This window comes from Alosa pseudoharengus, unplaced genomic scaffold (assembly GCF_046254945.1).
Source record: "Alosa pseudoharengus isolate Yale_2024_CS ecotype anadromous, Long Island Sound unplaced genomic scaffold, YU_APseudo_1.1 YU_APseudo_1.1_scf_10, whole genome shotgun sequence".
NCBI classification, from domain to species: domain Eukaryota; kingdom Metazoa; phylum Chordata; class Actinopteri; order Clupeiformes; family Clupeidae; genus Alosa; species Alosa pseudoharengus.
The window spans coordinates 28,138,841-28,156,953 of NW_027468565.1; the positions used below are offsets into that span (position 1 = coordinate 28,138,841).

Here is an 18,113-nt window from a genome sequence, read left to right on the forward strand (position 1 = left end):
AGATGACAGTGGAAAGGGCGAATATCGAGCTGCGCTGAGATTAGCTGAGCCTCGACTGATGGTACCATATCTCATCAGATCAGTAATCCTCAGAGATTCAGAACCTGTCAGGACCCGACCCGTTGTTGGCCTACCGCCTGCCTGATCCGTTCTGCACATACGGAGCGGTAACAACAAGTACTTAATTGTCATATTTTAAATGTTTTTATACACAGACTGTCACTGTGAACTGCATACATTAACTGCCAGTTGATCAGCTTGGCCATCAAGTGTTTCAACGCAGGCAAATCGTTAGGTGTCCTAGTAGGCCTAAGTAGTTGTGCACAGGCACAGACAGAACCATTGTGCCCGCTAACTACGTTAGCATCAGTAATCCTGAGTTTCAGAACCATTGTGTGCGCTAGCCACGTTAGCAACAGTAATCCTCAGAGGCTTAGAACCATTGCGCGCTCTAGCTACGATAGCATCAGTAATCCTCAGAGGTTCAGAACCATTGTGCATGGTAGTTAGCATCAGCCCTGTTGCCCAGCATAAGAAAAGGCCCTCAAAAGCTCTGCAAAGAGCTGACAACATGGAAGATTGGAGAATGAGTCACGTGTTGCATTGGTTGACATGTACACAGTTGTAGATTTGAGCAAGCTGACACACAAGGTGTAGGAGGGGAATAATCCATTCAGGTTGTCCCTGACCAGCAGTGGAATAACTGGAAATGAATGTTTACCTGTGTGTGTTTTTCTGAGAGGAATTTTTAACAAAGACTGACCCGATGCCAGAAGGCTGAATGGTTCATTGTTAATGGCAAACTCATGAATTCTCACCGCGTCCATTGTGCTCTGGAGACTTGCTATTGGATTTTGATTGGGTTAAAGCTATCAGTAGTGGAAGCTGGACAAAATATTTATTGACAGTGAATGGATTTGTTCATAGAGAAAACGGATAACGTTAGATGTAAAGGGGCTGCCTGAATATCCACAAACTTACCATGCTCAGTTGACCATGGAAAAATTAGATTTGTCTCTGGAGACAGGCTGATATGATATGTTGCTCAGGTTGTCTTGATTTTATCCATTTTATCCAAAAAAAAATGTATCCAAAAATGTTCCAAAGTTTCCTTCTTTTTCCCAGCATAGTCATTTCAATTGTAATATTTAAAATGACCACACTTTCCTTTCATTGTCATCATAAAGACTCCCCACAGTTTGGTGATTGCCCTTCAGGAAAATCTTTCCTAGAAGATCTTCTTTAATCAGTGAAAAAAGCCAGCTACAAGTTGATGTGTATGTGAGAGGAATTCATATGAGAGAATATTTAATTTAAAATAAACACAGTTTAAATGCAGATTTGCAGAACAAGGGTCAGATTCAGCATAGATGGTTAGAGGTTAAAATGCTGGATATGGTTACTCTGAAAGTAGTACTAGAAAATGTTAGACTACATATTCATTGTCATCATAATGCACTGCAGAAATTAGTCATCAAGTGAATTACCGTAAAGTGAATAATTCAAGCTTCTTTCAATGATCAGATTATTAGAAGTTGGTGAGTCATATATGTTTAAGCTAGTTTACAGTACTGTCTACTGCCTGAAGGCTGCAAAACCTCTGCAACAATGTTGGCTATCGTTTCAAATTGGTCAATTGAAACGGGTTAATCCGCAGCATGAGAAGGGTAGTGATGTTGTGATGAAAGGAGGAGGCGATCAAAGCCCAGGAAATGAAATGCCATTTGACCTCGTCTTCCTCTGAGGCTCTGTGTGAACAACAGAAGTGCAAAGGTGTCTGTCAAGATGGGCCAGCCTTGCCTGGCGAGGTTTCCGTACAGGTTTTTAGAGCAGGGGTTAGGGTGAGAACAGAGCTGTCATATTCATCCTGCCTCATTAACCATCCAGCAGGTGAACCTTATCGGGCCTCCGGAAGAAGGAGAGAAGTCACAAGCACCGAGTGAAACATTAGCAGACTATCAGACGTGAATAAATTATTTTTTTCCTGGCTGGCAAGTCTCATATCGAACTGTGATGTGCTTCCCATTTTTATACATTACAGTTTTTTGCTTAAGATGACACGTAATGAGCTTGGTAAGTTGGTGAAGCTTGTGTTATGCCTAAGAAAGGAGCCGGAGAATTAATCTTCCCTAATACAATTTCCCCTGGCCTGAGCCCTTGGCAGATATGCTAATATCAAATAAATAATTCTGCTCGTGTGCATTACTCTGGGCTGTCTCTAGATATGTCTTTAATAAGTAGCAAACCATCGATAAGGAAACAGCAAGTCACTGCCTCTCACCTAGGCAGGTTGGGAACCTTTGCTTCAGGCAAACGTTACGGTATTCTAACGTTAGCTTTGAGATACTGCTTGATTGCATAACTTAACTTAGTTTAGTCTCTTCAATGTAGCCTATGTTGTGATAAGATCTTAGCAGAGTTACGGCTCCCACACACAGCTGCGTTCCGTCAACGCATGCCAGTGGGTGTTCCCGACGGTAGCTATGCAAATGACTTGAAGTAAAACCGTAATGTGATTGGTTGGTGCCGTCCGTAGATTGGCTTGATTGGCTGGTGCCGTCTGTCGGTGCAGCAACAGCTGAACTCCTCAATGCGAGCGGCGGGAGAAACGCGACGCGACGGACCCACAATTCAGTTCGGCAACGGATCACGTGAGCCCATTTAAAGTGAATGGGATGCGTCTCCAGCAACGCGATGCACGCAGCTGTGTGTGGGAGCCGTTAACGTCAATGCAGCAGTTTTGAACAAATTTGCGCAGCATGGTCACGATGCTAAGCGGATTTAATAGCAATTTAGCCAGACGTCTTCTATGCAATGCTTTTATGTGGCAACAACAATCCTTCAACAATCGTGAATAGTTTGTTAAATGCACATGCAGAGGAGGGGCAGCGGGCTACGAGAGAGAGCGGGGCGGGGCAAGGAAAGGCTGCGTGCGTAAAAAGCGCAGCTCAATGGCAATGCAAGGATTTGATCGTATATTTAATTTAAATTAAATTACATTAAATTAAACATAACATATTTATATGTGGCGGCCGATTTGTATTGTGTGGCGCACCGCCACAGATTAGTCAATGTATGGGAAACACTGGCAAGTCACTGCCTCTCATCTTTGCTGCTCCAAACACCCATAACTCACAGGAATAGGCAGGTTGGGAACCTTTGCTTCAGGCAGGCTACCCAGCTACTAAGAACCATTTCTGCTCAGAAACTGTTTTTTTTGTTGCAAATAAATGCTGCTTCAATGCTTTTGAACTGGAACACTTCTGGAAAGCACATCTTTAAAGCTATGCGAGCATTTTCTGCAGTTATTGAATGTGGAATGCAGTCAGCCCTAGCAATACTTTTTACAAAAGTGAAAGGCATGTACTTTCAATATGTAGTTTTCATAATGTTTTCTTGACTGTTATCTTGTGTGTGTGTGTGTGTGTGTGTGTGTGTGTGTGTGTGTGTGTGTGTGTGTGTGTGTTTGTGTGTTTGTGTCTGTATGTGTGTTTGTGTGTTCATGGGCATGAATACATATTGCCTGACTGGTATCTGCTTTTACACATTATGATTCTCCATGTGTGTTGTGCCTTACATCTCATAAGGGCTACAAGGGGATTTGCATGTCAGAGCCTCAGCCATGTGTATAGCCGTGCAGGGTCACCTTGTCACTGATACACATGAAACGTGTGAAATAGATTTCCCTTGTCAATGGTGAAACTCGGTCTCCTAAAGAACAGCAGGGATTAAAAGACAAGACACTGCCAGCGTGCAAACTAGCCTCTTGCCATCTCTCTGACCTGAGCTTCCACAATAGTGCCATGGAGAGAAGAAAATGGGGACGTGAGGACAGCTTAGTCAAGTCATTTAGTCTTTAATTACCCAGAATTCCCTCGTGCATTGTGTTCAACACTCTGAAAATTGTTGTTGTTTTCCTACTGTTCATAATCTTCTATTAAAAAAATACACGGGTCAGCTGTCTTTCATAAGCCTCTTAGTATTTCACACAGGTGAAAAGATCAAGAAGGACCTTGGCTGAAAAGATAGTCATGACTGACCTGCTTTTTCTGGACCTCAGAGGCATCTCTCTCTCTCTCTCTCTCTCTCCCTCCCTCTCTCTCTCTCTCTCTCTCTCGCTCTGTCTCTCCCCAATAGCAGTGTTTCAATTTTGCTTAGTGCTCAGTTCCCGGCTGTATCAATAACCCCATTCAGAGGTCTTTTCATCTGACTAATTAAGACCCCATCTTCGCCTGAGATCTCTCAGAGGACATGGATTAGGCCATCCTATCACAGAGATAGAGCCGCTGCAGCTTTGCCGTGTTTGTAAGAAGAAAAAAAGAAAAAAGATGAGAGGAGTGCAAAGAATCACAAACTTAAGACCTAAGCTCAAACTGTAATCAGCACATCCAACGTATAGCCTTGGAAAAATGGTGCCCGTGATTTCAATGGAAATGATGCTTTGTCATTTAAATGGTATGAGTATTTCAGGGGTTCAATGCTAATAGCCAGCAAGACAAACTACTCAACAAATGTTAGACCATTTTAGATGTTCTTTATGACATGCAGATTCACCTGAAGGAGTTTAAGACATGAAAGTATGTAGCCTAACTCATCAAAGTGCAGTAAGCCATTGACAATTAGTGACGCACGTTCAGCCCTATTCCCATGCTTTGAGGCCTTTATCAACAGATGATTCATTGTAGTTACACCATTACCACTGACTCACTGTCAGAAACATTCTGAATTTCAAACAGCCTTCTTACCCATAGAGAATCCAGCAACATTTTCCATATTCAAAATACAACAACCTGATGTTAAAAGCCTTTAAAAAACCCATTATAAGATTTGTAATACTGTGTAGGCAGGGAGGCCATGTTGTAGCTTCATAATGCACTGGTAGTCTTGTGGCTTTGACTTAGGGTCTCATTCAGCTTGAATTGTTGGGGAAGTTGTAGGGGAATTATAGTTTTTCTTTTTTATCAGCACTGTGATGCAGTCTCAGCATGTGTTGTTTTACAAGCAGTCATTAGAATTCAACTCTTATTTTTAGAAAGCATTCATGTGAAATATTTTAGAAGCCGTTGCATTGGATAGGATACATTTTAAATGAGTAAACAGTGCTGTTGCCATGGTGATTATATGTACATCTTTCTGTCTATGGACTCGATGGCCATAAAGTAATATAGATTTGGAGATTTGGGGCTTTTTGTTTTCTTTATGGATTGCATCGATATGAAAATGTATCTAGCATCTTTCACAATTTGCCAGCACAGAAGACATTTGGGCCATGTTTACACAATATACAGTACGTCACGACTTCCTTGTTAATTACCCTATTAAGTGCAGTGGGCTTAAGTGCACAGTTTTGATGTGTCATAGTCCATTTTTTATGCCCAATATGTGTGCACACTGTGTGTCCGGCAATGTGTAACTGGACATGCATTGATTGCAACCAACCCTTTATTTTGATGCTGCTTAGAAATAGACTAGAAAACAGTTAACAAAGCAAAGCATTGAAATGTGTGTGTCATTGTGTTAATGAATGAAAGCCAGTATGAGGACGGTAATCGGTCAGGCAGTGGCATTTCACTTTTTTTTGTCCGAGCTGCCTTCCTGTTTTTGATGGAGAGGTTGGTTAATGGAGCGTGTCAGTTTTAGCATATGAAGTAGGATGCTGGAAAGTAAACCCAGCCGTTTCTGGCTAATAGAAGTGGCCATGTGGCCAAGTCTAACAGGACTCTGGGCCGGCGTCCTCGGCTTGTCTTCTGTCCCGAGTGTCCCTCGGTGGCTTCCGGTTTGCGCCGCAGCGACAGTAGCGAGTAGGCATCGAGTTGTGCTGAGCTTTGAGGTTCACTTCCTCCTTTAGTGAAGGTTCACTTGGCTTTCAGTGAGCTCCAATTACCGTTCATTTTCTTAAAATGTCTCTGTACGGACCTCTGGGCCCCAGAAAACACTGAGGCATTCTCTGCAGTGGGAGGAAGTCTTTAAATGCCAGCTGTTATTAAGTCAATATCGCTCTGCAACGCCATGCACCGCACGCATGCCCATGTGCATAATAAGCAACGGCTTAATTATTCATCGTTAGAGGGGGCTCTTTTTTCCCCGCATCCCAATGTGAGAATGGTGCATTGTGTAACGTGCGTCAAAGCGTATGTCTGACGGTGTGTGCTAGTGTGTCAGGGAGGGAGGAGCTATGGCCGGCGTCCCGTTCGCAGCCCAGTGAGTCACCACCGTCACCAAATGTCTTTATTCATGTATTCACAGAAACCATATTGGTGAGGCGAGTTATAGTTCAGCTCCGGACTGGCATTCCTTTAACACCTCTCCATCTTCCCTCTGACTTAATACTGCATCTAGGAATATACATTTTTCACAGTGTAGCTTTAGTAGGTACACCGCTCATTTCATTAAGTGGGGAGTTAGCCACGGCAGTGGCTGAGAAAAACACATGTAACTCCCCAACACCATCATCGCCTACATGCCTCTCTTCCTCCTCCTCATCCTGTTCCACATGGGGCCAATACAACATAAAACAGTCCACATGAAATTACAGGGCAGACCAACTAACTTTCACTGAAAAGGTCTGCCGTACTACACAATGTGTAGAAAGGAGAAGTTCTAGGCCATTTTATTTTGGTTCACATCAGACCATGTGATCAGGCTAGAAAATAAAATATTCTGGAGTGTAAGGATAGATACTCTGTCATGTACAGGGTTCCTTCAGGCAAATAAGGATTCAGGGTATGCAGTGTGAAATAGTGATAGTATTTGAAACATGGGAAAATATCAATCTTTTCTACTCATTCACAATGCTGGACGGAGCCTGCCTCTTTGCATTCTGGGTAATCACACAAATGCAGTTTAGTAAACAGAATATGTTTACCGTGAAGAGTGGCCCCTGTCCCTAGATTTTATTACCATAGGACATTTAATTGAAGCTATATATCCACTGTTTTGTCAATGCCAGTAGATTCATTGTTTTGATTTTGTGTTAATTATATATGCACACAAATATGCAGTATATACACACAGGCTTACAATATTCACACAATTTACTTTCACTTCAAAGACTATACAAATCAGATAAGATCATAACCAATGGCAAAATATGAAAGAAATTCTACAAGAGTACCGATAGATACTCTGTTGAATGTTTACAGTTGTTAAACAGCAAATGGATGTATTGTATAGTTGAGGGATATTTACACATCAAGATGCACTCTATGTAATAGGCATTGAGTGAATGCCATTGTGTATATAATGGCAGTCACAACCCCTGCAGCTTCACAAAGTGTCTGTTTGCTGTACACTACTCTGCAACAATAGGTAAAAGATTATGCTCTGTGCGCCGTAGCACACCTCAGCTTCCTCAGTGAGTGAGTGAGTGAGCAATGAAGTAGTTGTTGCAGTGAGATCTTGACGAGGTGGTTAGAGGCAATGACTGAACAAAGGTTCACAAAAAAACATGACATATCTCAGACTACATTTATAATCTATGCTGACTGAAATAGCTTGAGAATAGACATATTTAAAAACCTCTTAGACACATTTTTTGTTGAATGATATTGGGGGTGATTCTGGCATACATATGGTATTTCTTCATAACATTCAAATAAGATATTTTTCCCACCACTTGCACAGTCTGCAGCCAACAATGCTTTTACATGAATGCATCCTTCATATTATTGTAGCCTTCTTTCAAATTAATGTTTTATTGATCGAGGGATTTTAAATCAGATTTTTGCCAGGCAAACATCCTGACAGCTTACTGCATTCTCAATAAAATCTGGGACTGTTATTTCCCCTTGCCTTTAGCATGGTTAAACATGACTCTGAAAATCACAGAATCATCTAAGAACCAGAATCCTCCTCATTGCAAAACTACTGTACTGTATACAAGACCAAGGATCAAATGATCACTTAAGGTTACTAAAACATAAAGAAAGGAAAGTCACCCCTGAATCAATTATTATTTTTCCATTATACATTTTCTTCATGGTGTGTAGTTTTCATTTTCACCCGTTAAACAGCACGTGGCTTAGAGGAACTCTGAAGGTCAGTGGCTCGGGAGGGTGGAGGCGGGGGTGACGCCTGTGGGACACGCACCGCGTAGAACAGCTGCTGGAAGGACACTCCACTGCTGTGAGGAGTAAGAGCTCAGTGGGGGCTTTCGCCACTCTGGCTTCTGCGTCTCGGACTGGACTGGGCTCTCATATGTGCGAAACATACTGTACAAGCGTGTGTTGTGAGGCCTGGGGAGAGCGTGCCGTTTGCTTTGGTCGTCTCCAAAGCTCAGCAGGGAACGCTGGACCATCCGTCTGGCCGTTCCGCCCATTCATCCCACTCATGAATGAGACGATGGCATTTAGTGTGGAGCAGATGCAAGATCTAATCAAGTATTTTGACAGAAATGATTAAGCTAATCTGTGCTGAAATGCTACCTCAGGAGCGCATTAGGACAAGTTAGCTTTAACATCTGCAACCACTCAGGCTTTAGCAATTTGGCACTCAATGCATTCAGTGTAGACTGAAAGTGAGCAGTCCACCCATCACAAATTACAAGTCAGGTCTGAATTTTATATGGGCTCCTTAGAGGAACCATGCCATACACCTCTTAATAGCTTCAGAACATTCCCTGAGATGCTTTTTTAAATTCTGCAAAGTTGGTATTGAAAAAATGCCTCGGCTCGTATTTTTCATTATATTCTAGCGTGCTCTACGGAAAATAAATAATAAAGATAAAATAAAATGGCATGACACCTTTAATATTAAATGTAGACCTAATTTCTTTTTTATTATTATTTCCAGCACCATTGTTATAGTTTTTGCGAGCAAAACACAAGACCTGACCCCACCTCAGGGTCTTTTCATTGGCACACTGAAAAGAATTATTCAATAGGTTTTAGAAATGTGGAATAAATACAAAACTGTACACGGGTACTTAAAAGTAGACAATTGAACAGGTGCACAATGGTCTATTTGTAGAGCTAAGTCTCAGACTGATTGGTGTTCAGTTTTCTCTGTACTGTAAGTGTTTTCAGGTATGTGTGTGGGTATTACCAGATGTGTTTTGGATTTTGAATGGAAGGGTTCAATGATAACAGTAGATTTCATTTTTTAACAAAGTGTCTAATGTAAGAAACTTATGTAGTGTTTCACAATGTGTGTTGCAGAATGCAAATAATGTGCAAATAATGTATAGAAAATGTGTTTAAGCAATGGTTACCATAATTTCCCAACTATTAGCCATGGCTTATACCGAATTTCTTCAGCTATGAGGTTGATACCGGAGCAGTTCATATGGTTTTGTTTTTTTAACTTGCATAAAACACTGTCCTGCGGTTTATATACAATGCAGCTAATACACAGGAAATTACTGTACACTGTATTTAAGGTATGTTACAAGAAGTTTAGGTATTGAGGCTTTGGTCTAAGCAATCATTTTTACTGTGTAAGCAATGGGCAAAAACTGTAAGCGCTCTGTGGGTAGGATTTTACGTAATAGCTGCCCTGGTCAGTTGTGATGGGAGGATGGGTCTGCACATCCACAGGGTTAACCGAAGGTGATGCAGTCTGCAAATGTAGTTCTACCAAATTATAGCGTGGGCTATATGCTGACCTTAACTCTGTGGTCCCAATACATATGTCATTAACCGCACAAGTACAGCACATTATCTAGTCATGTTAATGTTGTTGTTGCTTGAGTGGTAAATGGTAAAGTAAATCTGGCTTTGGTGAAAAGCCTGTGCCTACTGAACTGCTGACCTCACTACATTACTCGTAATGGCAGGCCATTTAGTTATTGTTATTCTCTGTGATCATCAGCGTTTAGCTACTACAGGCAGATTGAGATTAGGTCGCAGAGGGAGGGGAGGGGGGTTGTAGAATATTCCTTTAATCTTCAGATGTCAAATACCTATTTTGACTGGCTTTTGGAGAGTGAGTTAAAAAAAATAGTGGAAGATTTTGGGTTGTAATGTCTATGTTGATAATATGAGCTTTGTGTTTTGAGGCACGGTGAGTCGGTTTGTGTCTGACCCTCACGGAGGTGATCCTCAGGTATTTGGAGGGAAACAGCTGGTCACAGTTGGAATTTTGCACCTTGTTGCACCAGGATTAGAGCTTTACCACCCATCTGTCCGGCGTCAACTCCGATTTAAGCGGCGCCCTATCATGGAAGGTCTGGTCAACCAGCGCTGATCCAGATTTCAATCACAATGACATGAGGGTCACCTTTCCACTGCATTTCATTTGAGTACTCGGGAGAGCAGTGAAACTGGGTGGATGATCCGGCTGAATCAGACCAGCCGAGCTGGAGCAAAAACATCTTAACATCTAATCATATAAAAAATAGATCCATATTTTTTCATTAAAGTTCTTGGGCCAAATGTGGTGGGAATTGGTTGCAGAAAAATGATCATCTTAAGTGAAATAGATGGGGTGAATGGGGAAAAGGATATTTGAAAATTAGTTTGTCAATCTTATTTAACAGACATATGCATACTGCATGTTATGGAGAAGACTTTCAAAGACTAATGTGTAATGGAATAGCAATAAAACAGAAGAACCTTTTCCCAAAGGATTAGCCTGCAGTGCCGAGACATCAGTTTCGTCCCCCACACAGGCTTAGGAGTTTAACACTTCCAGTAACAGCCCTGACAGCCACGTCAGAGGGATTTTACCTCAGATCGCAGGTATTTAACCATGATGCCATTTAGGCTGGGAGTGCCACAGACGTATGCTGACAGGTATAGATGCAGACATAGCTTTACTGTGTCTTTGCCAGGTCCTACTTAGTGATTCCTCATGAAATTAAGAAAATTTGCTGTTAGAGTTTAGGTGAAGGTCAGTGTCTTCTTTTGAGGGATTTTTGTGCTGTCACAACCACAATTTGAACAAAATATTTGAAACTAAAAATTATGTGAATAGCTAAGATGAGAAACAGAAAATGAAGAGCTATGTGTCAGAGTTGTAGCTTTGCTACAGTGGCCTTGCATCTTAAAATCAGCTCTTAGATCAGTTATTACACACAGGGAGCATCTGAATAAGTCTATTTAAATGTTTTATATGTATAAACACAAAACATTACCATGTGTTTTGTGAGAAAACAACAGAGGTCCTGAGTGTTATTTTCTGAAACGGAGGGTATGATTGCAATTGTTTCAGTGGCCTGAGCGTGTTGTGATATACTTACGGCAGAGGCTTAAATTACTAAAGGTTCATCAGAGGTGTCAGACGTTTGATAAGTTCCAAATGGTTTCAGTTGCAGTCACTAAACCACATACAGCTCTCATCAAATCAGATTCCATAGACAAATTCTAAATGAGAGTCCAAGCTGGGCAAGACCACTCCCTAACCACGAGAGGGTTTTCAGCAATCAGAACAGGATTTCTGCATTATCATCTGATGAATTCTCAAGTGGTAAAGACTGTTCACAGTCAAAACTGTAACACAAAAATGAATTCCCCATGTTCTTCTGGTTATCACAAAATGAGACTACTCCAGTAAAGTATCATATTACAAATTGCTACCATGGCTATGTACAGAGTTCACCACTGCTGGCCACACTGCATTAGCTTACATATCTGGTAATATTGACTTTTTCGCTATTGAGTTTACTTTCTGTGCTGTTGTGTTGACCATTGACTCTTTCTGGGGATGACAAGCATTTATATTTCAGGTCCTGCCAAGATGTTGGCATGCAGTCGATGGCCTAACCCACATGGCATTTGTTTTGAGTGACAAATTAATAAGCAGGTCAAAAAGCTTAGAGCCCTGGGAATTATTGGCAAGACATTTCTGATTATCACAAAGTGACATTCATACCCCAGGGAATGCAGATGGTGGAAAATACTGACTGTTCAGTTATCAGGGGATGATTTCTTGTAGATTTAGTCAAGCAACCCATCGCTCTTTGGCCTCCCTTTTATAGTAATCCAAGTTTGATAGGAGTGCTTCACAGGGCATAACTTGCCTGCCGACTGTTGTGTTTAATAACTTTTCAGCCTTTCATAAATAATTTCTCTCTGTTGTCTTAGTCTGTTGGTATAGGCTGATGCGGTCTCACATTTCATGCATCAGTTTCAGAGTACATTCAGTGTGTGTGTGTGTGTGTGTGTGTGTGTGTGTGTGTGTGTGTACAACTGTGTGTGTGTGTGTGTGTGTGTGTGTGTGTATGTGTGTGTGTGTGTGTGTGTGTGTGTGTGCAGTGAGTGATACATAAATCAGATCAGAACAACACGTACCTTCTTTAGTATTCAGATTTTCAAATTCATGCGATATTTCAATGACAATGCCAGGAAAAAGAATGACAGTCTTTATGTCTACTCTTGAAGTGTACTATGCTTCCCTTGTACTGAACATGCTCTAAAACAAATTTCATCATGTCTACGGTTATGTGTCTTAGGCATTTTTAGAGATGAATGTTAATCATACAAGATACATCACACATGTCATTATATGCAAATGCTTCCTGCAAATGATGTTTCCTGAACACATATCTTTGTCAAGAGAATGGGGAGAGAAAGCTGAGAAAAGATTATTTTATGCAAACCTTATATCGCACAGATGTTCCGAGCATACGGGTACCTGACACAGCGTGAATTAGATTACTCGCTGAAAAATGCTGTTAATTCCAACCGCACCTGGCCCAATTTGAAGAGCCATCAGTTAGTGTTAGGCTCTCACCTCAAATGATTGATGTTGAGCATGGCACAGTGCAGGTCTGCATCACCACCCCATTCTGTTTCACTGCAACTGTGTGGTGGGAGCAAGCATGTTTTCAACAGTAGCTGTCGCTTGTGTACAACAGCAGTTTCCTATTAATCTGTTGCAATGATGATATTGTAATGGCTGCATTAGCTTCCAGCGGTTAGCTCTGCCTAGACACAATAATATATCCTTGCAGTCTTTTGATGCTGACTGTAGAGAAAGATGGAAATGTTGGGTCTGCTAGATAATGTAAAAATAAACGTATGCCATTTACAGTATGGTTGACATATTTTTATTATTTATTATTTACATATTTATTGTGTTTTTACATTTCCACACTAGCATCGCTCACCTTACCACTGCAACTATTTGTTGCAGGTATTTTTTAATTAAGCAATAAGGCATGAGTGAGAGTGGGGTTGGTAAAGGATATAGCCACAGCTTTGGTTCAGCAGATTATTATTATGTATGGAATAATGTGCAGTAATAAACACACAAAGGACTGACATGTCTATATGAATCATTTACAGCTTAATTTACCTCTTGAGAATAAACATATTTGTATTTATAATAATACTATATATATAATAATATATAATAATATACAATTTACAATTTATAATAATATATAATAATACTATATAAATAATAATATATAATAATATACAATAATTTACATTTTTTTCAAAGTGACTTGCTTTTTGTGTGGCAATATAAATGTGTTTAAAATTCCTCTTGGCACAAAACTCAGTGCAGTCTTATTAAACTATTGGATTAATAGATTTTTTTAAATTAGCATTTGCCTCTGCAAGCATCTCAGTGAGTGAACTATGTCCCTCTGTTTTATGTCTCCACAGTAACCAGTAGGATGGTGGCCGGGGAAGCGAGTGGGCACAGCTACCTGGTGGCTTGCTGGCAGCCCATTCTCATATTGATGCTTGGCACTGTGCTGTCAGGATCCACCACAGGCTGCCCGTCCCGCTGCGAGTGTAATGTCCAGGAGCGTGCAGTCGTGTGCCACCGCAAGAAGCTCATGTCTGTCCCAGAGGGCATCCCAGCCGAGACGCGGCTGCTGGATCTCAGCAAGAACCGCATCAAAACCATCGACTCGGATGAGTTCGCCAACTACCCCACACTGGAGGAGCTGGAGCTGAACGAGAACACTATCTCTGTCATCGAGCCCGGGGCCTTCAACAACCTCTACAACTTACGGACTCTGGGGCTGCGGAGCAACAAGCTCAAACTCATCCAGCTGGGGGTGTTTACAGGTCTGAGCAACCTCACCCAGCTGGACATCAGTGAAAACAAGATAGTCATCCTGCTGGACTACATGTTCCAAGACCTGTACAACCTCAGGTCCCTGGAGGTCGGAGACAATGACCTGGTGTTCATCTCCCACAGAGCGTTCCACGGCCTCAGCAGCTTGGAGCAGCTCACCCTGGAGAAGTGCAACCTGACAGCCGTCCCCACAGAGGCCTTCACCCACCTGCCCAGCCTGATCGCACTCCGCTTACGCAACCTCAACATCAACATCATCAAGGATTACGCCTTCAAAAGGCTCTACAGACTCAAAGTGCTCGAGATTGCCAACTGGCCTTTCCTTGATACCATGACAACAAACAGCTTGTATGGGTTAAACCTCACCTCCCTCACCATCACTAGTGGTAATCTTACGTCCATTCCTTATGTGGCGCTCAGACACCTTGTCTACTTGCGTTTCCTCAATATGTCCTACAACCCCATCCTCACCATTGAGGGTAATAAGCTTCATGATCTCCTTAGGCTTCAAGAGTTTCATCTGGTGGGCGGAAGGCTTGCTGTGATTGAGCCCTACGCCTTCAGAGGCCTAAACTATCTCAAGATCCTCAACGTGTCTGGAAACACACTGACCACATTGGAAGAATCAGCTTTCCATTCCGTGGGGAACTTGGAGACATTGGCTTTGTATGACAACCCCCTGGCTTGTGACTGTAGGCTTCTGTGGATTTTCCGTCGACGGTGGAGACTCAACTTCAACAGGCAACAGCCAACCTGCGCCTCTCCCGAATTTGTACAAGGCAAGGAATTCAAGGATTTCCCAGACATCCTCCAGCCAAACTACTTCACTTGCCGCAAGTCCAGAATCCGTGACCGCAAGCCACAGCAGAAATTCGTTGATGAGGGGACTACTGTCCACTTTGTATGTCAAGCCGACGGCGACCCTGCTCCAGTCATTATGTGGCTTTCCCCACAGAAGCAGTTCATCACCACCAAGACCATTGGGCGTCTTACAGTGTTCCCAGACGGCACCCTTGAAGTGCGGTACGCGCAGATTCAGGACAACGGAACATATGTGTGCATCGCCAGCAATGCCGGCGGCAATGACACTGCATTGGCCCACTTGCATGTTCACAGCTACTCTCCCGATTGGCCTCATCAGCCCAACAAAACCTTTGCTTTCATATCTAACCAGCCCAACGATAATGGTGCCAATGGGACGAAACCCACTGTCCCCTTTCCCTTTGACATCAAAACCTTAATCATCGCCACCACCATGGGATTCATCTCTTTCCTTGGTGTCGTTCTGTTTTGTCTTGTGCTGCTTTTTCTGTGGAGCAGGGGTAAAGGGAACACCAAGCACAACATAGAGATCGAGTATGTCCCACGCAAGTCTGACGCTGGCATAAGCAACAGTGCCACAGATGCTCCTCGCAAATTTAACATGAAAATGATTTAGCGCATTCAGGGGACTTAATGACAAATAAACCCACAAAAAAAGATACAAGAGGATTCCCCGGTGACTTCCCCTGGATACAGAGTTAATGTAGTACAGCATCTGATTTTCCCCCCCAGTTACTTTGAAGGTAGATATGAAGGAGACGTGTTCTTTCTTTTGACTATGAGAAAAAAAAAATACCCGAAACGCTACGTGATGGATATTAACTTGGCCTACAGGGACCAACACTTTGAAAAAAAGTGAAATTTGTCCTAAGACATTCAAGTTCTTGTGGATTTTTATTAAAAAAAAAAGAAACTAAAGAAAAGTATATATAAAACAAACCTGAACCCTTCTAAATGTTCGTATCAATCACTGGAATGCAAAAGGCAGGATCATCCTTCTCCTTTGCTGTCCTTTTGCCTGCATTTTTGTATTGTTTTCTTTTCTAGGGTATATTATATGTTCAATTGCTTTGTCATTCAGAAACAGAGGAGTGAAAGGGATGATGAGCACATTAGTTCATTAATCTGTATAATATTACCGCATTCATTTGATTTCCAATCTGTTAAGTACAGTATATCATGCAAACTCATTAAACATGTCTGATGAACATAATAACACGTTGAAAGATGATCTGATGAAGACCTGAAGGTTGACTTGTTGCATATGAAAATCTGGGAGCGAAATGAAGCAGCATCTCTTCATTTCTTGGGTTGAATATGAAACACGTCATGGAATCCCCAGTTTACTGATAGAGTGATGAACAGAATGTAAAATCTGTTTAAAGATGTCTTATTTGCATTTTGTCCATAGAGTTGAATACCTCATCAGTGGGAGAGATATTGTGTTGATTCCATTGTTGTTTTGTTTTTAAAAAAAAATACCATTGACTAGCTTTAGACAAAGAGCTTTACTTACTCACATATTCTATTGACTGGATGTTGTATCTTGTCATTTTCATCTGGAGAAACGTCTTGCGACTCTAATGTCTGTCATGCCAAACAGTTAATGTGCTCAACACCCCTGCAAGAATTCAGACCAATAGATTTGCTCACTGGGGATTTGATTGTCAAATGTTGCCAACAAAATTCCAAAAACAGGAAATACTTTTTCCTGTAACACACATACCAGGTCTGAATTTCGAGGTATCAAATGTGTAATTGAGACATGCAAAACAATATAGATTTCTAATGATGATTGTGGTTGTGTGTACAATGACCTTACATTTTCAAGTACACTGTGTGAACATCTGGGGTTTGTGAAACTACAGATAAAACCTCAGCTATTTATGATGGATGACATAAGAAAGTATACAGTAATGGGCTGTGAGTGTAGACTGGATATAATATGCAGATGATGGAGCCACAGATGGTTTTACCCATCGTGATCTGCCGAGGCTTTGAAGTAATTTGTTTTTCAGAAGCAAGAGATATGGCTCGTGACGATGATTACAACCGCTCTCTTTGTTTCAATGTGACTACCGTGCTGAGCCTTTTGGTCCTCATCAGTTCAATGATAACTCTAAAAATGTCTTCTTTTTCTGTTTTCAGTTCAACCCAGGACTATGTGAATATGTAGTCCAAGCCAATTTTGTATTAAAATATCTGAAAAAAAAAAAATACAAAATGAAAAATATGTTCAGTTGTTCTGTGCAATAAAGGTAATATGCAGATTTTTTTTTTATTAACAATTTTCTTGATGTTAAATGGTTGAAAATATGGTATGTTGTATTAAACAATCTATGGAGATTTTTCTTAAGTTTCACTAGTCCTATCTCATTATAGGCTGTTTACAGAGAACCACAGGGATACAACATTGTTCCTAAGGTTTCAAAACAAACAGTATTCAGCTCTTAATGAAAGACCAGTGCTTATGATTAAATAACATTCTATCACAATATAAAGAATTCTACCAGAGACGGTTGATAAAGCGTATATTAAGGATCTTTGATTCTACTTTGAAGAAAACCATTTTGAAATCTTGCTATGAGTTATACATTTTGCAACAGATGCTATTTGGTGCTTTTGGACATTCATACATTTAAAAGCATTGAACAAGGACAGCTGGGGTAAGTAACAATGAAACTATCATTGTTGAAGCGAGCAGCAATGGCAGTGATAATTAATAAGCCAATCTTAACAGAGAATACACCACCAAACGTTTGAGGAAATTAGGTTTGTAGAACAGGGGCCCCTGAAAGTCCGCTCCTAGCAACCTGTGCATTACATATTTAAATATGTTCACACAGGAGTTGCAAATGCATATATTTGGCACCTTTCCACAAAATATTCCATGTAAATATATTCACAATGACAGACATTCATAATAAGATATTTGGGAAATTCCTTACAACTAGTGTCAGAATGAGCATTAACCTTTATTTTTCTTCTTCAGTATCCATAAACTGTAAACACATTCATAAAAGGTTATAAAAGGTTATATATATGGGGCAGCCGTGGCCCACTGGTTAGCACTCTGGACTTGTAACCGGAGGGTTGCCGGTTCGAGCCCCGACCAGTGGGCCACTGAAGTGCCCTTGAGCAAGGCACCTAACCCCTCACTGCTCCCCGAGCGCCGCTGTGGTTGCAGGCAGCTCACTGCGTCGGGATTAGTGTGTGCTTCACCTCACTGTGTGCTGTGTGTGTTTCGCTAATTCACGGATTGGGTTAAATGCAGAGACCAAATTTCCCTCACGGGATCAAAAGAGTATATACTTATACTA

General features: G+C 41.4%; 1 protein-coding gene across 1 annotated transcript in view; it reads left to right on the forward strand.

Moving 5' to 3' along the window:
- lingo1a (leucine rich repeat and Ig domain containing 1a) overlaps positions 1-16,941 on the forward strand; it is a 41,075-nt gene extending 24,134 nt beyond the window's left edge. The window contains exon 2 of the mRNA XM_076301651.1: positions 13,551-16,941. Coding sequence (XP_076157766.1) covers positions 13,562-15,409 — 1,848 coding nt within the window. The 5' untranslated portion in view covers positions 13,551-13,561 and the 3' untranslated portion in view covers positions 15,410-16,941. The remainder of the gene's footprint in view (positions 1-13,550) is intronic.
- The last annotated feature ends 1,172 nt before the right edge of the window (positions 16,942-18,113 follow it).